We start from the raw sequence: 21,951 nt of genomic DNA, 5'->3' as shown, positions 1-21,951 counted from the left end.
CCACTGGGATATAAAGGAAATGTTTATATTAAGCTTTTGCTTTCAGTTTGTTTTTGTTTATATATGCAGTAGAGTTTACATCATAGCACACCTGAGTTGTTTTCGTGACTGTTTTATCTATTTGAGTGGGTGCTGCCATACTGATTGCTTTACCAAGTTAAAGTAACTCACTCTTGACCAGGGTGGGACTGGGGGGTGCAGGACCCACCGGGGCTTCCGCCCCAGGGGCCCTACAGGTGCCCCCGCCAGCCGCGTCCCCTAACCCCACCCCTCGCAGGGGCCCCCCTAACCCCCCCGCAGGGCCCCCACCCGACGTCCTCCCCTGACCGTGCGTAAATTTAATGCATCAGGGGAGGAGTGGTCGGGCAGAGGGAGTGCAGCAAGGGTCGGGTCTGGGCCGCTGGGGCCCACCGGGATTTTTCCCGGTGTCCAGGCAGCCCAGTCTGACCCTGCTCTTGACTATAGGTGATGGACCCCTATCCTGCATCCTTGTTTTTGGAATAGTATAAAAATGAGGATGCTGGAGGGCCAATATTACTGCTCTTAACCCAGGATTTCACTGACTCTCCGTGCCATTTCTAAAGGTGGCCATACATGCACGGATATCATCATACGAAACTCAGTGTATGGCCATAGACGAGGCAACCGATATCAGCAAAGGCCTTGGATATCTTTCGTCTTGTTGGCAAACATTTAGTGCTGAATCATCAGATTATTTTGTTTCTATCTGCATATCTGACGATTCAGCTCTAAATGTCAGTGGAGTGTACCATTGGTCGCAGGCAATATCATAATTGTAATGTGTATGGCCACCATAAGTCCTTTCTGACCCAGATCTGAATGTACAGTAGGAGGAAGCACAGGAGATAGAAACAAAACTCTCATCCAACTTGTTTGGTCAGGATTATGTTTAATATATTTTAGTATAGTGCTCTGAACTCCGGGACTTTATCCAGCAGGTGAGGCTTCCAGATAATGGGTCCCATAACTGAATAACAAAAGATAAGGGGTCCCAGTGGCCAAAGGATCATGCTTCCAGGCTTTAATCTCAGCATCTATCATAGATCCAAAGCTTGCAAACCATGAGCTATAAATACACAATGTGATATATATACTGTGCACAGCACTATGTATATTGTTATTCAGACCCCGTGGGTTCCTGTCTGTGGTGCTTTAAATACTAAATCAGGGCCACGGGGAACAGAATAGAACTTATCAACTGGAAATTATTCCAAGTGTTCCTGACTCCAGTACACTGTCCTAACCTCTGAGCCATTCCCTTTATCAAATCAACTAACTGGTCATTATAATAGCCCTGTCCATATAAGTAGCTTTACATGTATATTTATAATTAATATGGGGCATAGAGAGGACAGGGTGGTGAGCAGATAAAATGCACTTCAGTGAAATGTGATGTGCCTGTAAATGGAAGGAAAAATGCTGGCCCATTGTAATAGCCAGTCTGTTAGTAGCATTTATTTGAAAGTGAGCCACTGACCTGTACAGAAATCAATCAAGTTTGTTGCCTGAGGTGCATGAGATAAGGTTTCTTGCCCAAGGCCACCTTATCTCCCAGTATGCTAGCCATGCCCCCTGCACACCTGGAGCTGATCAGGCCTTGCATGTGTTGTAGCCAGTAGGCACTACTGCTGAAAGGGTGCCCAAAAATGTGCAGCCCCTCTGGGTTATTTTCCTCATTTGTACATTCTTTTTACTGACATGTTCATTCAGCATCCTGACCTGTGGAATGAACACATACCTGCAATTTAGGTTTAAACAACAAATTTAATTCTGTTTGTGGATTACAATGCATTATTGGCACCCTAATAAACTAACCAGCCCACCCCCCCCCCCCCCTCAATGGAGTCATTGGCAGCATGTCCCTCTGCTGCCAGACACAAGGGTTTCATTATCTGTGTGATGCTGTGACATTTCTCACAACTACACACACAGCTACACACCCAGTCTGGCAAATGTACATCCAACATCACTTGGGCCCTCTGAACTAATAGCACAGGAAGCCTAAAATTAGAAGCCTTGACTGTTTTTTTTTCTGTGGAATTCAAGAAACCTCAGTTCATGTTGGTGTGAGTGCTGTACAGTATGTATGCTATGTGATTCATGTGCTTGTCGAGTCAGAATTAATTGTATGCTTTGGCACATACATTTAGTGGGCTCACAAGATGTTTTCTTCAGCTTTATTTGGTCCTGTTTTGTGATTATACATCATTCCCATCAGCCCGTGCCCCAGTGGTACTTACAGTCTAAGGTCATTGCATATGTGCACACACTGTGTTATTCTGTATGTATTTTGTAGGAAATGTAAGTACCTAGAGAAAAGCCACACAGACATAGGGGGGACAAGCATACTCCTTGCAGTTTCTGCCCTGGCTGGAATCAAACCTGTATTCCCAGAGCTCAAAGGCTACAATGTTACCTACTGTGCCCCAGCACAAATCAGCCACCTTATTTCACCCCACATCTATCCTCAAATGGCAGTGATATATATATATATACATATTTAATAACATGAGTGAAAGCTGTGTTTTTGCTTTGCGCCATTAATTTATGATCCCTAGGGGTGCAGTTACCCATGTAAAACGACAAAGACAAGCTTATCTCTGCTGATGTGATCAATATGGCTGCTTCCAAGTAAATTCAAATGTGCAAACTAAGCTTTAAGCTATGCTATAATGTTTACCTACATACATAAAGGGGAAAGTGAATTTAGAAAAGGGAGGCATAATTGACATTATTATCATAAAGTCATATAGACATGATTGCTGTCATAGGGACAAGTTCCACATAAGGCATCCAGAAATGTATCAGCTGATACAGGGACTTCAAGATTCCCCCGAATTTAGATGGAAAGATTTACTGTCTCATTTCCTTGGAAGCTTAGGGCATACAAGAACCACAGACACGTGAGCCAGTGAGGGAGTTTGGATAGTAGATTCTCTGAGCTCCTTTAGTGTGACAGTGTAGTGTGTAAGCTGACATAACCGGTGATATTGCCATAGTAACCAATCAGCAATTAGATTTGTATTGTCACCTACGAGTTAGAAAACAAAAGCAAAGATCTGATTGGTTGCTATGGGCAACATCACTGGTGATGTTGCTTTGCCTGCTATAATAAATCTGGTCATTAAGTGATTCTTCTAACTGATCTAATACTTCTTTCTTCTGTTTCTGTTTGCAATAGCGAAAAATCCTAAGAGGCCATGGGACATTTGGCAGTGAGGGTGAGTAGAAATATCACCGGCTTTTCTAGAATCTAAACACAAATCTAACATGCATTTGATTTGCAGATCTTAGCAATATTCAGGCAAGCATTCTAAAGGATCAGAAATCACCCATAAAGTTGGGCATACACTGTAACATCCACCCATTTATCATCCTCACCAAACAAGCGGATCTTTACCTGATTGGGTTACCAACGCACTGGGCCGTATCGGAATGATTTTATCATTTGTCCCCTGGGTCAAAGAGCCGATCATTATGGGGTCTCAATCTCCAATGTATCAATGCAGTCCTCGACCAAGGGGATTTTCTACTGTGCTCGATAGATATATGTACAGTTTTTGCCCAGATATTTGACCTCCTTAAGAATGGTGCAGACTTTATAGACATTTGGTTTCGATGGCTCACCATTTCCGTTTATGTCTTTTCATTTATATTAACCATTGTGGCACATTTCCATTAAAGAGTGTGCTAGTTTGTGTGTCATTGTGCTCTGTGTGAGTTGCATGATGGCAAAGTTTGTTTCCCTCTGTGTATAATAAACTCTTTGGTCCTTAAACTGTAGGTGAAGTTCATCACCCAGATTTCCCTGGCAAAATTAAGTCTAATCCACCCTATTCCATAGTATTTATATGGAATTAGTTGCAATAACTAGCTCTGAGTAATCCTTAAATTAACCAGCTTTTATCTTTTTTAAAAGCCTAGTTCTGTAAAAAAAATGAATAAAATAAAATATTCTGCCCTGAGTGATGTTGGACCATAGTGCTGTCTATTCTATTAAGAAATCCCAGACATAGGTTTAGGGGATTCTTTGTTGGGGATATTGTTGCTAAGCACACTGTATCCTTCTACTAATTTCAGCTTCTTTGGCAGATTAATATACACTATATATGAAGTGTATTCTACATGGTAGTTGAAAAAACAGACATATATTGTGGTTAATTCTACAAAATGTACAGGCAGTTTATGTGCATCCAAGCGGAAAGGAGATCTATGGGTTGCTAAGACATTGCAAAAGCACAAACACAAACAGTGCAAGGGCTGCTGCCTCGTGGCTACACTTGGAAAGCTGCCCACAGTATAAAGTACAAGCTCATTCTGTCTGACAGCCCTTCCCAGTCAGGCCAAAGTACCTTGTGAGGCTGAAACCAACCCATATAATGCGTGGGCTTCTTCTACCACCATCACACTTTGTCAAAAGGTTAATTTGGGTCTAGGTTTATCAGTTAGTTTAATGGAAAAAATAATTTTTTTTTGGTTTAAGACCCTCTTGGATTTCCAGAATTTGTTCATGGTTCCAAAGTAACAAGCTTATAGATGTATGAACACATTCCAGTAACATATAGGACAGCAAATAGGCATTCTTCCCAATTCTGCACACAACTGGTCTGCAGGCTCAGTCCCACCCGAGGGAGCCAGGCCCACTATACAGGAACTGAGCAATAGGGAGAGGTGAGAAACTTTGATTTATAATAAATGTCACCAGTTACCATGTAATTCACTCCAGCTGTAATTTACGCTTCCCCACAGACTTTCCCCAAATTATATCATGGTATCTTTTTTGGCATGTAAATTGCCACAGTGTGTACCAGCTCAAGATTTGGACTAATTTACTTAGCTTACTTTTCCTTTTGAGTTGGCATTCACAATGAGCCTGGCCACGTAGCCAGCAATAATGTTAGCTTGCCTGCCACCTCTGTTAAGGAAATGTAGTGTGCTGTCTCTTCAGCAGAGCCTCTTAGTACCATGTCTTATTATTGGGTATGTTACAAGCTCTGCTTTTTTTTATTATTTGCTACTTTTTGTAACAATATTTACCTGCTGAAAGGTCTAGCCTTACTGAGGTCTTCAAACTCTAACTCTAATATGGTGAAGAACTGTCAGACAATTACAGTTGTGCCTCAGAATGTTTTCCCTTACTGATTACCAAATCATGCCTGCCAGTGCTTTAAGATTTGCTGTACGAGTATAGTGACAGAGATCTCTAATTTCAGAAAATGCTGTGTTATACCAAAATTATAAGGAAAAGGCTCTGGACATTGATTCAGATGAGGACGCTGATTCCAAGGAGCAGAAAGAAGACAGGATCATTGTTGAATACAAACCTTTAAGATCTACCTGGAGCCAGCTTTCTGTGGTACGTTTCTAATCCATGTTTACAGTGTAGTACAGTGTAATACTAACAGATCCACAAAGGTTTTATAGAGTTTGGAAAGTGAGACAAGTGAACTATATTGTGTATGTACATTTTATATATCAGAACAGCTGGGGTTTGTACCTTTGAGGGTGTTTGCGTTCATGTTACCTACGCAGCAGTAACTAGGGTTGCCACCTGGCCGTTACCTGACTGGCCGAGGCAGTAAATCACCAGCTAGGGCCAGCATTAGCTTGCCAATAAATATGTAATGTTCATTAAATCTCTCCCTTTCCTGACACTCTCTGCTGCTCATCATGGTTTGTTACTATGGGCCCACCTCTGCTCTGCCTATATCCATGGCCCATCCTCTTTCTCCTGCCCCGTCCACCCATTTCTCTTCCCTTTATGTCATAGCCCCACCCCCAATTTGAAGGCTGGTATATATCACAGAAATAGGCAGCATTCCTAATACTAACTTCTCTAACAAGCATAAATCTGCTTTTGGGGCTATTGATAAGTGTTTTTATTATTATTTTTTACACCCCTTTATAGCAGCGTTATTTATGCCTTCCCTGCTGACCAGTAGAGAAATACCTCAGGTAGGGACCAAAGCGAGCAGTTGGCTAATAAGCTCTACCATATACAAGTTCATAACTGGCAAGGGGCAGGCTGGTGAATGTACATTTCGTTACAAATGGTGCTTGTTTTTTCAGCTTTCTTATCTTGTACAGTACAAGGTCACACCATTGACAAATAAAATAACCTCATATAAATAGTGGGAGCTATCTGAGCTGATTGCCTTTATAATATGCACTATGTGAAAAACATGCAGAGAAAATGTGCATGTAGATTTGCTAGGATTTGTGCTATAATTGCTTTAATTATGTTATCACTGATGGCTCTAAGTCACCTTACAGTCTAAGGTAAGCCAATCAGAATGTGACCTATTTTTTATAAAACAAAGATAACTTGTAGGGTGCCTCCAACCGATGAAAACATGGCTATTTATGGGAAGTGCCTTGTTGCAAAGTTATTGCACAAAAAAAGTCTATTTCATGTGTGTGTGTGTATTAGTGGTATTGTTCTGCTGTAAAACTTACTCATTTTGATTTGGTCTCTCTATATGTATAGAAAATATAGGTGCCTATATACAGACAAGGCTCTTAGGAAGAACCATGATGGTCAACACACCCAACCCAATGTGCAGTTTCTTCCTATTTAGTTAAATAGGAAACAATATGCCTGTGATAATGTCAGTCTCTTGTGTTGCGGGTTGTGTTGTGACCAATGACCTGTTCATACTGTAATAACCAGGGGAACACAGTGTTGTTTCAGAGCCAATGGTCAAAATATTTGGAGTAGTTACCAAGGTGGAACACAAACAGAACACTTAACTGAAGCACAGGCACGGTTAACAATACAAGGTAGAAGTGTAGGTTCTGGTACACACAGGATAAACAGGCTGATGAACAGTTAACAAGCTCATGTTCAAGTCAAGTCCAAGTCTAGGCTGTGGGTCAGGACAGGCAAAGCCAGAAACAGGGCAAAGTGTTTTACAGAGATCAAATACAGTAACTGCAGTAACTAACATAGGCCAAGTGACCAGCAGCAAGGTAGGCTAATGAACCGGCAAGAGTACAGTGCAAGATTAGGGTATATATAGGCAGTCTCTCTTGGGTTTAAATGGCAGAACCTGGGACACCGATTGGAATAAAGGAGAAAGAAAGGTTCAATCACTGGGGGGTGCCAAATGTTAGACACTCTCCCTACCCTGGGCCATTGCTCCTGTTAGCAGAAAACTGCTCTGGCCCAGGGTATTTCTCCACCACACAATTCTCTTCTGCTTCATCTTTCTTCAATAACCCATGCCAAAGCATTCACAGTAGCGTTACAGCTTGGTTTACCCGAACAAAGAAAGAAGAAGGAAGAGGATCGCTCTGTGTTGCTTTGCTAAGAGGAGCACCGGCCCTGGGTATAGGGCAAGTGATTACAGTCAGTAGAGGAGTACTATGCATAACATTTGGCATTGAACATGTCCTTCTCCTTTGATATAAAGAAATTCAATTTATAACTTGCCTCTTGGACCCCTTACACCAGAGTTAGGCAGCAGCAGTTCATATGGTGGTCCACAGACTGTAGCTATATAACTTAGCCAATGTTATACAACATGAGGTTAAGAACAGCCACTTTGTTCCTAGAGGTACCAGGTGTCACAGTGCCAGGTTTAGCTCCACATCTTTATGTTCTTTGCTGCTGTTTTTTTACAGGGAATATTTTCCCAGTATTGGTAGAAAAATGGTGGGAAGCAGGATTTAGCAGGAGCCATTCATTGTGTCTGAATGTGGAGCTTTGTGGGGTGAGCGGCCGGGAGGGAGCAGCCCCGTGCTGAGGGGAGCTGGGGAGAACTTTGGGAAGCACACTAGTAACAGAGAAGCGCCTCACTGTGTGATGTTCACTGAGTTTAATACTTTTTGTTAACGGGTTATTGAAATGCGGATTCCATCGGATGAGGCCTGTGTTTGAGTTGAACCAGAGCCAGGCTTTTTATTTTAAGTGCAAGATTGAGAAGGCAGCTGGGCCCTGGCTTGTGGATGAACTCTCTGGAGGAAAACACAAACTTGTGTCCCCGTGCTGTATATTTATGTGCTTGCTGTGAGACATTACTACTGTGTCAGGCATTGTGTGATGTGCAGGAGATGGATTTTTCATGTCGTGCTGTTTGTATGGCAAAAATTGGCGGGGGATAGGGGGGTAGACTTGCATTATTTTATTGGTGGAGCAGCTTTGAAACTGCCTGGCTCACATTACCTTGATGCTAATGAAGGTGGTTTTCAGGCTACCATACTCCTTGCATAAATTCTCTATCACAGACAGAAAAGCACCTGGCTCAGTTAACCCATTCTTATTCTCCCCCAACACTTTTTTTTCTTTCATCCGCAAGCTTCCTCTTCATTTTTGCACTGTTACTGGTTCCCATCCCTTTTTCCCTTTATACATTGTTTCTTTCTCCCTCACAAATCCTTAATTAGATAATTTCTCTCAAACTCATTAGTAAACATGAGACATTTTCCAAAAAGCTGGGCCTCACTAGAGAACCCAACCTCAAAGGCCCTTGATATACTTATTGTTAGGCATGACTTCAGGGATGGCTGCTGTGTGCCTCTATGACTATTCAGCAGCAGCAGTAGGAGAGATGCACACAACTTAAATTCTGTGGGGTGATGTATGTATGTATGTATGTATGTATAACTTTATTTATAAAGAGCCACAAGGGTACGCAGTGCTGTACAATCTTACAAAATACAAGTGATGTAATAAATAAATACAATATATATATATATATATATATATATATATATATATAAATGCACAGGGAATAAGTGCCATGTGGTATGAGACACAGTAGGAATGAGGTCCCTGCCCCGTAGAGCTTACAATCTTGGTGGCCATTACCTTCCATCTGGACAAATAAAAATGATAGGGTGAAAGACTGGCTGACCAGTACATCAGGTGGCATAAATAATGAAAATTTGGCCTTAGCTAGGGTTTCCACCTGTCCAATTTTTAAATGAATACTCTGGGTCTGCCAACAACATCACAGATCCTGTTCCAATGTCACTAGCAACTTCAACATCACAGCTTCGTCCTCTGATATCACCAACTCACCTCTCTGATGTCATCGCCGGCAAAGATGGCAACCCTAGTCACAACAAACGAGCTGAGGCACTAGGACTGGAGCCCAGTTTCCCCTGTGTCCCAGTGGGAAAGTCCGACCTTTTTTCCAAGAAATACAGTAGGAGAAATTGTGGTTAATGACAAGTACATGTATGGGACCAATTATCCGGAAACCCGTTATCCAGAAAGCCCATCTTCATAGACTTCATTTTCAGGAAATAATTCACATTTTTAAAATATATTTCCTTTTTCTTTGTAATAATAAACTATATCATGGACTTGATTCTAACTAAGATATAATTAATCCTTATTTGTGGCAAAACAATTCTATTGGGTTTATTTAATGTTTAAATTATTTTCTAGCAAGCTTAAGGTATGGAGATCCAAATTACAGAAATATCCCTTATCCAGAAAACCCTACGTCCCAAGCATTCTGGATAACAGGTTCCATACCTGTACCATCATGCTAGAGCTTTAGGTCCATTTGACCTTTGCTTCTTGTGTTTACTGGCAGTAAGCAGTGCAGATAGATGAAAAGGTGCTGCCAATTACAGGGTTTAGGAAGGGATTTTCAGCATTTCTAGCATAGGATAATTGTAGCCATTTAGGAACTTAGTGGGATCTTCCATTGCACCAGTGTAAATAAACAGAAAATATTTTCCTTATTGCAGAATTTCCTAACACAGTAAGCAGTGTGATGGAAAGCCTTCCCTGCGTAAAAATACTGGAAATGTTGAATTTGTGTGGCTGTTTCTTAAGCATTCTGGTTAAAACAGCCTTGTGTTAGTTTAGGCTTTTGAACTTTCCCTTAACTCTACCAGTTTACTTTGCAAGTAAAACCAGAGAACAAATGATGTTCGTGAGGGAAAATATCCAAACTTGTATGAGTTTGAGATGGTCACTGTGGCTGTCTGCCAAACCCTTAACTTAAGCATTCAATTCACAAGTCTGCGGTTTAGTATTCATAGAGAATCTCTCCGAGAAGAAAAGCTCCTCGGGCAACGAACATTCTGCTTCTGAGGCCAAAGGTGCGACAGAAAAAGAGGGGAAAAGCCCAGAGAAGAAATTGCTTTGCTTCATTTATAAAGCAGCATTCAGAAACATGGCATACGGACTGGGACTTATACAGTTGTTTGGGAACTTTTCTGTAAATAGCAATAAAGGCATAGAATGTTAAAGTATAAATTATCTTAAAATGACATTTGTGCTGTTACCTTATGATGAAACCATCACACAGCATATATTAATACTAAAAGGTAAATTTAGTGTTATGTCCACAATAACTTAGTGCAGTTAATATATATATATATATTGGATATATTTGTATGTGTGTGAGCCTCTGAATTTGAGAAATGCCGTTGATGTTAAAAAATAAATTATTTAAGAAGGAAATTATACTGAAAAAGGTACTGGGACTCGCATGTTTAGACAGGAAGCTGCCATGACAGCCCATAAAGTTGACTGCTTGTTTCTAGGGACAGTAAAATTGCTATAATTTCAGCTTTTAAGTCAGCAGCCTGATGTTAAGCTGATAATGGTGATTGTGATGAGGCAGGGCCCTCACTTATAATTATATTTTAAACAAACTCAAGTAACTCTTAGATGATGTTCCATAGAAACGTCTTCAGGAATGTTCCCTAAAACGAGGGAAAATAACTTTCTGGAGGTAATTGGAATAAGGCCTCCTAGCTAGGGTGGGGAGCAAGGAGCAATAACAGTGTAAGTCGCTTGTGTAGTCATTCATTATTTATATAGTGACTTATTCTGCAGATTATACATCATTCAGCCCAGTCCCAAGGCTGATCTGATCCAGTCCATTGTAAACTTTCACATTTCTTGCCAAAATTGGCTCCATGTGCACTCAAAGGATGATGCTGCGGTAAGGGTTGGCACCCAGCCAGCATTTTGCAGGCTTAGTGTAAAATACCAGCTAGGGCCGGTATTACAAATTTACCAGCAATGTACTTGCTGGTAATATTATAATCACTAGTTGTCCTGCCCCTGGACATCTGTTCTGCCCCAAAGCCCTCTCTCTGCAACCCCAAGCTCTACTTATATAATCTAAAGTGAGCCAGTCCCTTACTGGCCCAGCCAGCCCCAATACATGACTCAGCACACAAAACGTCACAGCTGTACCTTGGAAATGACAGAACCCTACTCACAAAATGTCACAACTCTGCCCCCTCTCTGCCCCACCCCTGGCTCTTGTCATCGACCTATAAGAAAGAAAGGAAAGAAAGGTAGCAGCCCTAGCTGTGGCTGTAAGGGCATTGGTAGCATGGAGGTAATTGGCATTTTCTCCTCTTGCATTTCTCTTGGGTGGAAAAAACAACTTGTGTGCCACTGGCCTTAGACTTTACCTTTTTATCTGCTAAGATCAGGACTATCCCATTGGATCTCTGGTAGTTAGGAACTACCCTTATAGCACAACTGTACAAATGCATAATTAGGGACAAACATGGGCCCTCTGAATTTTGTGGTCACAACCTGCATGTATGTGAAATGTGTTTGAATGACATGATCATTCCAATAGAATCCAGTTGGCAAATGTATGCATATAATAGATAATTTTATGTACTGGAGAAATTTGACACTTTGCTTTATGAGCTCAGTGTCTGCAAATATTTACTGTGCAGAAAAATAAGCCTGAAATATGCCAGAAAATCTGATTATAGTTGTAAAGAGACGCTTCTCACTGTTTGGACAGGACTCCATTCGTTTCAGTGATGGTGAGTGAGAGTACTGTGCTGCTCGGTGCACAAAATGCTATAGATAAAGAAAAAGACTTACATTTAGGTTAATGCCTGGAACAGTGAGTAGCAAACAGCTGTTTCACTATTATAGGCTTTTCCCCATTGCTTCTTTATGCACCCTGGACTTGGAGCTGGCAAATTGGTCCTGTGAGCAGCTGTTACAGATAAGAGCACCCTGGGTGATTTCCAGCAGGGACTTCCAGCAATTAACAGTGTGTAAATAGATGTGGGAGCCATATAATTTTCAGCTATATTTATTAAATGAAGATGCCTATTTCCTTGGAGCATACCATTCCTTGGTCAGTCAGCTAATGTCTTATTACTTTTTTTGTGTTTGTGTTATTTTTCCAATAACCTTATATGAGAACAACGGGGATTGGGTTTTAGCTGTCGGTGCACCTCCATCGTATTTGAGAGTACTATACAGGAACTGAGACCCTCTCAAGCTATGTCCTTACAGAAATACCACGCTATTGTAGAGTGGAGACAGACTTTCTAAAGACACATCAGCATGCAATTACTATATGTGCTTGTATAAGAACCCTGTCTATCAAATACATTTGTGGGTCTAATTGCAGTGGAGCCAGTGAAGTTGTAAAAGTTGTGCTGGCACTGTACATAGACCAACATTTTTTATGGCAGTCAGACTGACACCCTCTTGGGCAGTTTTGTGTTCTGCACATGTTCCCTTGATTGTGTGCAAGAGAAAAAGCCTGTTTTGGTAAAAGGTGGAATTAAGGAATATGGAGAGTGGGATTGGTGCCGATGAAGGACCTTTTCAGTTGCACACATGCAAACTGTAACAGAGCACGGCCATTTGGTGAACTTGGTAGATGGCAGAGATAAGTAAACAACATGAACAAAAAGAACATAGTTCTAGAGCAGTGCTGTTGGACTTTTTGGGTCAATTTCCCTTTTGAGGTCCAACATTTGGTTAAGCCCCCCTAATCACAGAAATAAGGAAACACTGTGATACCCAAAAAACCATCAAAATTCAAAAGGACAGCAAATATGGGTTCACCATCAATTGTACTCTAAATAACCTTCAAACTAGGCTTCCCGGAATATCTTGGAGGGACAATAGGCAGTTTTATGCAAAGTAAAAATTCCTTAAAGTGGGGTTCCCCACTAATTTTCCTTGGCTGTGTGTGTGGTACAAAAATATGTGTTTTCACACACAATTCTTTGTTTGCACCACAATTTATTATGTACACTGGTATCAAAATTTGTGTGTGTGAGCACAAGTGTACAGCTTAGAGTACAGCATTCCATGGGCACAGTTCTTTGCTCTCTCATTCATCAAAGCCAACTAAATTGGCACTGGGCACAAGGTATAAGGTATGGGTATAGGTGCAATAACCTTGATGAAGGCATTATTTTGGCCAACACCCTGTCGTTCATGATTGAGCCCTTATGCCCTGATTTCCATTACTGAATGTAGTAAAGCTTATGCCCACATAGAAGGAGAAGCAGTAGGCTCCATTGCCACATCCCTTGAGTGGCTGAGAAGCAAAACATACTTTAAAAACTTAAAGTGGAAGAGCCAGGATTGCTTGCAGTCACGCCCCATGAATCAAACACTTGTGTATTGGAACACAACCCTAATGATAAGATGTCACGGCTCATGGAAGCTAACAAGGACATGAGGTTTCCATATGCACACCTTCTCTGGAGAAAAAACACACACTTATATTTATATTACCTGGCACAGATTTCTTAAAAAAAGCAATAACCAAATAACATGGCTTTAGGCATCTGTTCATACAATTAGCTGTTACCTTATATATTTATATTTTTCTTTACTCAAAATAGCTTTTTGATTCATATAAGTAAACATTCCCTAAAAAAAAACATTTCCCTGTCCTCCAGCAGTCATATGGTCCTGATACGGTGTGTTTGTATAAACTTTCATTTAGCGCATGGCGAGAGCGGAAAATAGGCACTGGCTTGAATTTCCCCCTGAAGTTTGCTTTCTTACTACAGGCCAAATCATAGGCAATAGGTTAAACATAGGAAATGTTTGTTTGCAGTCGTCTAATTCTTTCAATTGTGTGATACGTACATATTGTAGGGATCCAGATGTATATAATGGCTCGTATTCCTGGGGGTTTGTGGAGAAGTACAGGCAATAAGGATATTATTATATACTGCTGTGTATCACACAGTGTGCCGGTGGCCGGTACCACAGTGCCTTACAGATGCTGGTGATACTGGGAGATCAGCTTATTGATTGCAGGTTATAAAGCCATTTTATGTCCACTGTTCCTTTTATGAGCCTGGGATGTTGCAGCTGAGCGGTAGCCATGCACGGGGATGTAAACACCATATCTTAATGTTAATAACACTGTAGAGAAAGGAATTCAGCTAAACAAGCTTAGCAAGTACAGGGAACACAGGTATTAAACTTAGATTTTCCCTTTTGCAATAGGTAAGCAGTGAAATACAGGGAAAGGGTAAAATAAATAAACACTCTAAGGCTACAAACCTAGATAACTGAATGAATGTTCGCTGGCGCTGCGGCTAAAATAATATGAAACAATTGTGGTATTGGCAAAAATTTGAATGATACCTGTTTATTTCTACATTAAATAGGAGTCTAATAGTGTTTGCTAACACAAATTTACAATGTTCATTTACCCCCTGCTGCCTACTGTGCCTATTCTCTGTAATGGTATTTTATTTGTGTGCCTGGCGCTCTGTGCCATCCTGTAGATATTCAACAAGGTGAGGGGCACTCAAAGATCCACACAGATCACCAGAGAAATTATTGAATGTTACTTTTTGTTACTTACAGTGGTGTGAAAAACTATTTGCCCCCTTCCTGATTTCTTATTCTTTTGCATGTTTGTCACACTTAAATGTTTCTGCTCATCAAAAACTGTTAACTATTAGTCAAAGATAACATAATTGAACACAAAATGCAGTTTTTAAATGAAGGTTTACGTTATTAAGGGAGAAAAAAAACTCCAAATCTTCATGGCCCTGTGTGAAAAAGTGATTGCCCCCCTTGTTAAAAAATAACTTAACTGTGGTTTATCAATTTCAATTTTCAATTTCAATATCAATTTCTGTAGTCACCCCCAGGCCTGATTACTGCCACACCTGTTTCAATCAAGAAAGCACTTAAATAGGAGCTACCTGACACAGAGAAGTAGACCAAAAGCACCTCAAAAGCTAGACATCATGCCAAGATCCAAAGAAATTCAGGAACAAATGAGAACAAAAGTAATTGAGATCTATCAGTCTGGTAAAGGTTATAAAGCCATTTCTAAAGCTTTGGGACTCCAGCGAACCACAGTGAGAGCCATTATCCACAAATGGCAAAAACATGGAACAGTGGTGAACCTTCCCAGGAGTGGCCGGCTGACCAAAATTACCCCAAGAGCGCAGAGACAACTCATCCGAGAGGCCACAAAAGACCCCAGGACAACATCTAAAGAACTGCAGGCCTCACTTGCCTCAATTAAGGTCAGTGTTCACGACTCCACCATAAGAAAGAGACTGGGCAAAAACGGCCTGCATGGCAGATTTCCAAGGCGCAAACCACTTTTAAGCAAAAAGAACATTATGGCTTGTCTCAATTTTGCTAAAAAACATCTCAATGATTGCCAAGACTTTTGAGAAAATACCTTGTGGACCGACGAGACAAAAGTTGAACTTTTTGGAAGGTGCGTGTCCCGTTACATCTGGCGTAAAAGTAACACAGCATTTCAGAAAAAGAACATCATACCAACAGTAAAATATGGTGGTGGTAGTGTGATGGTCTGGGGTTGTTTTGCTGCTTCAGGACCTGGAAGGCTTGCTGTGATAGATGGAACCATGAATTCTACTGTCTACCAAAAAATCCTGAAGGAGAATGTCCGGCCATCTGTTCATCAACTCAAGCTGAAGCGATCTTGGGTGCTGCAGCAGGACAATGACCCAAAACACACCAGCAAATCCACCTCTGAATGGCTGAAGAAAAACAAAATGAAGACTTTGGAGTGGCCTAGTCAAAGTCCTGACCTGAATCCTATTGAGATGTTGTGGCATGACCTTAAAAAGGCGGTTCATGCTAGAAAACCCTCAAATAAAGCTGAATTACAACAATTCTGCAAAGATGAGTGGGCCAAAATTCCTCCAGAGCGCTGTAAAAGACTCGTTGCAAGTTATCGCAAACGCTTGATTGCAGTTATTGCTGCTAAGGGTGGCCCAACCAGTTATTAGGTTCAGGGGGCAATTACTTTTTCACACAGGGCCATGTAGGTTTGGATTTTTTTTCTCCCTAAATAATAAAAACCCTCATTTAAAAAATGCATTTTGTGTTTACTTGTGTTATCTTTGACTAATAGTTACATGTGTTTGATGATCAGAAACATTTTGTGTGAAAAACATGCAAAAGAATAAGAAATCAGGAAGGGGGCAAATAGTTTTCCACTGTATCTATTTAGGTCCTCCTCTATTCAAATTCCCAAATCTTGTGCAAACCACTGTCGGGTTGCTAGGATAAATTGTACCATAGCAACCAGTTAGTTGCTAAAATACCAAACTGGAGAGCTGCTGAACAAAACCCTAACTAACTAAAAAAAACATAAGAAATAAAAAATGAAGACCAGGTGCATATTGTCTTAAAATATCAAGGTCTACATCATACTAAAAGTTAATTTAAAGGTGAACTACCCCTAATAAATAAAATAATAATAACCATAATATTGTAGCCTCACAGAGTAACACTTTATGGGCATTTGGGGTCAGTAACCCCCATTTCAAAGCTGAAAAGAATCAGAAGAAGGCGGCAAATCATTCAATATTTATAAAAACTATACAGTTAAAGCCAATTAAAAAGTTGCTAAGATTCGGCCATTCTGTAACATACTAAATGTTATCTTAAAGGTGATCCATCCCTTTTCATAGGCTAAAGTATCTTACAGGAAGTGACTATTTAAGCAAGCAACTACCAATCAGCAACAACTGCCAACGAGCAAACAGGATAAAAAACACATTTTAAAAAAGAAGAGAATGTCTCCTAGGTACAAAGAGTGTGAACCAAAAGTATGAAAAAGGAAAACCTATCCAAATAAACAGTATGTATAATTTATTGCACTTGTTCAGAAAGACTTTTGACACAAGCTTAAGTGCGTTTCCACATGTTTAACAAGCTAAATGTGAGAAATCTATGTAACAGACAGGTGTAGTCTGGATCAGTGGCACAACTACTACGTTCCCCCCCCCCCTCCCACAAAACAAACTTTGCCGGGGCCCTGCCTCCTCACACCCCCACCCTATCGTGTATAAGTATCCACTCCCCGCCCTCTCTACTCTTCCCCAGGCCTCCCTGCAATCACAGAGTCTGCCATTACTGTTATGCCATTGGTCTGGGTATAAACTATGTTTGATGTACCTTGGATATAATTAGGATTAATGATGACTAAATATACTCATGGGCAATCAATTTGATTGGCCAGTTCTATCTATTGGATAAATATCAGTATTTATCATTTTGAAAGTTATTTATCTTTGTTCAAAATCTCTCTAATGCAACTGGATTTTTTTTATTTGGATTTATAAATAGTGATGAGCAAATTTTTTTTGCCAGGCATGGATTAGCAGTGAATTTCCACATTTCGCCATTGGTGAAATGTTTCGCAAAACTTCTGTGAAAATTCACCGCAGACAAAATTTTTGCGTGTCAAAAAAAGTTTTTGAGTGCGGTCACGCCAAAATTGGGCACGGCCACATCAAAATAGGGTGGTCATGTCAGAAATGGGTGCAGCTGCATAAAAGAAGATGCGGGTGACAAAAAAATCGCGGGCAACAAAAAAACATGCAACAAATGCGTTTCGTAAATTTTTCATTGTTTCACAAATTTTCTTGCCGTTTGGCAAATTTTATGGCGAAATGGGACAGATTTGATCATCACTATTGATAAATAAAATCATTTTAGATCTGATTAATTATTAATCAGTCAATAATAATAGTTGATACATTGAGTCTTCATTCTCTATATAGTGTTTTTTCTATTTATACTCTCCTGCATTGGCAGCTAGCCATTTATAGTCATTATTGTGGCGAGTAAGAGTTTATATGAATTCCCAAACTACGTGAAATGTTCGGTGCTTCTCAGTGAAACACCAAATAAAAGTCCTTTGTAGCTGTATTTTAGATCATTTAAACTAGTGGCATTTTAGGCATTTTTTGGAAAAACACAGATTCGGGATCAGGTTCCATACGCCTGGAAAGGAAAATTGCTCAGCAGGAAATGTCTATGTTGCTAAAAAAAAAAAATGGCAGGAAAGCCCTGCTACGTTTAGCACATATTTAAATGATGTGTGTTCTAGCAGGCAAACCATAATAGGGTATAAAGTGTCTGGTATAAAACTATAAAATCCGCAGCTTCAGACGCACGCTACTGCTCCGTATCTGTTACACAAAGGGAGGATTGTAGCTGCAATTTCTGATATTACCAATGAAATATGCTTTTGATTGGTATTTTGGGAACAAAATCATTCTTTGGAGGTATTGTGTGATGAGTGCTGGAAACCCAAATCGCCTTTAAGATTTAATGAATCAGATGTGGTGTTGTCAGCAGCAGTTCTTTCCTAATGCTCCAGTTCATGTGTGAGTGGGGATCTCAGGATAGAGCGTGCCAGCCGGAGCACATACACACACTTTAATAGGCAGTGGCTGCAGCTGGACCACCAAGTTGCTGAATTTGCTAAATTAAACATAGTAATGATGTGTAAAACCCTTACCCTGAGTATGCTATATGTTTAATCTGCAGTTTTGTCCCATCTCATTTCCAGTAGCTACAATATACAACCCCACTGAGGCATATTTCAGTGGTCTCTAACTGAGAATTCTACACGGCACTATATTTTAACTAAATATATTATCTTCTGTGTTTCATTTTGAATACAGCACTTTTATGTCATTATTAACATGCTCCAGTGGCCCCCAAAGAGGTGTGGAAGTACAGAAATATAATTATTCACATTTTGATGATTATAGGGGAATACCAGAAGGCTGTACTCTGTAAAGCAAAGATTGTCGGACGATTTCAGATCAATTTGGAGGTCCAACCTTTGCTCAGGGCTGCCCTTATCTCACAATATTTAGAAGAATGTTGGTGTATCTGTTTTCAGACATAGTTCTAGGAATATCTGGGACAGCAAATATGTGTTCACTCAAAATTTCACCATGACTAGGGTAGCAGATATGGATTCTGCCCAAATGTCACCTTAACTGAGATTAAAGGAGAAACCGTAAAACTTTGCATCACCCACCCATCTAAATCTTGGAGAGATAGCAACAGCATATTATTGGGTGTTTATAGAGAAAATAAGGGTAATAATTAGCACCAATCCGTATGCCCTACCCTATGCCTTTTACTATTCCCACATGTAAAATAGACTTTTCACATTTTCTGTGGCAAAGATCTCATATAAGTGGAAACTTACAGGATGTATGAAATGTTTGTATCGCTCTAATAAAATATTAAGCAACTTAAGCACAACATATAACTGACATAATGTTCTGTTCCATTAACTGTTTACAATTTACTTTCTGTTTTCCTTGCCTTCCCTATCTAAATATGCAGCTGGGCCAAAGACTGAGTACATCATTAATTAGCTACTGGCCTTACATTTGGCAGTTCAGTTGTAAGTCACAGGGCATCTCTACAATGTGTGATTGTGTTCTTTTTGTTTACAATAATTTGTAACCCCTTTGTGGCCACACATGTCTGAGATATTTAAAGTCTGTTCTGACTTTGTAGGATGAGGACATTTTTTTCAGGTTTTAAATTGTAGCTTTCTAAATTTGGTCTGTTATGGAAATGTGTAAGAGCATTTGTGTGTGCAGCTATAGAAATGGTTAAATTAGCATGCATTTATGCTTTAAAGGGAAATTTATTTTGGACTTTATGTTTTATTTGCTATGGTGTTTGAATTACTTGAATTACTATTCTGCCGCTTACTGAAATGCATTTCCAAATACTTTGTGGCTGTTGGAGTCACTGACCCTGGCAACAAATGAAACTAATGCTCTCTCAGGCTACATTTGAACTGTTATTGTTGCTCTAAGTTTCTGAACTTTCTTTCTGTGGCCCTCTCCCATTCACTTTCCATTTATCTATTGCCTGATTTGTTAGGGTGAATAGGATCCTAACTAATAAATGTTAAAATCCTAGGGGAGAGAACTGAAGAACCAAAGTTAAGTTGTTCAAAACCAACAAAATATCAAATATGACCATAAAATAAGACCAGCTGTAATTGCTGCAGAATACCATTATCTTCAATATATTAAATGTTATTTTAAAATGATAACTCACTGCATATTTGCCTTAAGACGATTTGGATCCCCTGGCTATTTCTTGTTAGTTAGTGGGAGTCACATTTATATACATTACATTACCATGATATACCCATCAGATCCCATGTATCACCTATTGACACATGTTGTGTAACGCAGATATCCAGTCCTGTCACATTGAGAAGATGTTTTACAGGTGAAGTCATTGACTGACTGGTGCTTCACTGCCTTGCAGAAATGTCTTGGTTCCTTTGAGTCATGGTGTTTATTGTAATTTACATTGGCACATTTTGATTCTGTATTAATGAACAGCTGCAGGCAGTAACAGGATGCTGCTCTGTGTGGATATGATTTATGAATGTGTTTAATAACAAATTCAACTTCTCATATCAAATATCAAAGCCTCGATATATTTAAAAGATTCCTGAAATAAATACAACTAGAAATGCAGCTTTCGGAAAGGTTTCAGAACTTGGGAGTCAGGGCATGGGTGGTGGGGCCTGGGGCGCACCAAATTCTGTGGAAGGCTATTGTATACATAAAGTGTTTAGGTGTGTCCATTTGCTCATTAACGTTTCTGCCCTACAATCCTTCCCTGGAGGTTCTTCCATAGTTCCTTGGCTTTCTGTACTGACTAAACTACTGTTAGGGAACTTATGGTGTGTTGGCAAATGTCTTCCTGCCCAGGGCTGGTTCTAGGGTAGGGCATATCAAAAGGGTTTAATGACACAATAAGATCTTGAATAGCTGCAGCACATCAATATTGTTTAGCCCTCTTCCTTCTGAATGAGACTCAGTATCCTTATCTATTCTTAGATCCATTGGACTCAAAGAATGAATAGTTCTGCCCTCTATCCAAGCCATATGACCTTAATATAGTGATACATTTAAATTTTGTTATTTTTCATGATTAAATCTTCCTGGCTGATGTGGACGCTACTTTATATAGGTCTGCATTAAGCAGGGGAATGGTGGGAGGCACATGAGTATCGCATGGAATTTGTCAGAATACACAAGCCAGGATCACTATTGGACACAAGGCTATATTTACTTATTGTAGATTGTAAGCTCTTTTGGGCAGGGCCCTCTTCACCTCTTGTATTGGTTATTGATTGTTTTATTTTACTCTGTATGTCCAATGTATGAAACCCACTTATTGTACAGCGCTGCGGAATATGTTGGCGCTTTATAAATAAATGTTAATAATAATAATAATAATTGCTTACTTATTGCTAGTGGACTGCAACCATCTCTAGCATGCTTCTTTGTTCTGCTCGGTATCTTAGTGGCAAGGCAACCAACAATTTCTGTTTTATATGGGGTCTTGTTTATTAAGATGAAGCACTGAACAAAGCCCCAATCAAGCTGCATCCCTTACCTGTATCATTCCGGAAACTGCTTGTACTGAACATGTCCTAATCAGCGTATAATTCAACTTGACTGCCAAACTACCAGTTAAATGAAGACCGGCCCTCAAGCTGTTTGGAGCCAAATTGCACCCTATGGGTGTGCAAAATTCCCTTTATCACCAATGGCCATGCCATTGGCCTAATCCTACTACTTTCTTGAGTTTTGGACCACTGACCTTTTTTCTCCTTTTTTTATTCATTTAGAAGCCTGTACTTTGTTTCTTGCACATTCCTCTTTTTTTTTCTTTATAGTTCCTGCTGAGAAGAAGCAGCCCTAATGCTCAGTCTGTGTTAAGAGTGTACTAGACGTTAAGCTTTTTATTTCTACAGTGGCTCCAAATGTGTCTAACCACAAACCCATTTCCACATGTTCTTAGTATGCCTTAAATACTTATTTGCAAACTTCATGTGGACATGAGATTTTTTTTCTCCATAATGATATCATTCT

The 21,951-nt window shown here is 40.0% G+C and overlaps 1 protein-coding gene across 2 annotated transcripts in view; it reads left to right on the top strand.

Moving 5' to 3' along the window:
• The window catches only part of arhgef26 (Rho guanine nucleotide exchange factor 26), a 73,852-nt gene that overhangs the window by 3,673 nt on the left and 48,228 nt on the right, over positions 1-21,951 (top strand). For both annotated transcript variants that reach the window (XM_002933248.3, XM_012963446.3), the window contains exons 3-4: positions 3,203-3,242; positions 5,235-5,377. In XM_002933248.3, coding sequence (XP_002933294.3) covers positions 3,203-3,242; positions 5,235-5,377 — 183 coding nt within the window. The remainder of the gene's footprint in view (positions 1-3,202; positions 3,243-5,234; positions 5,378-21,951) is intronic.

Source organism: Xenopus tropicalis, chromosome 5 (genome assembly GCF_000004195.4).
Source record: "Xenopus tropicalis strain Nigerian chromosome 5, UCB_Xtro_10.0, whole genome shotgun sequence".
NCBI lineage: Eukaryota > Metazoa > Chordata > Amphibia > Anura > Pipidae > Xenopus > Xenopus tropicalis.
The sequence above is the reverse complement of the archived record's forward strand: the minus strand, read 5'-3'. Positions and strand labels throughout refer to the sequence as shown.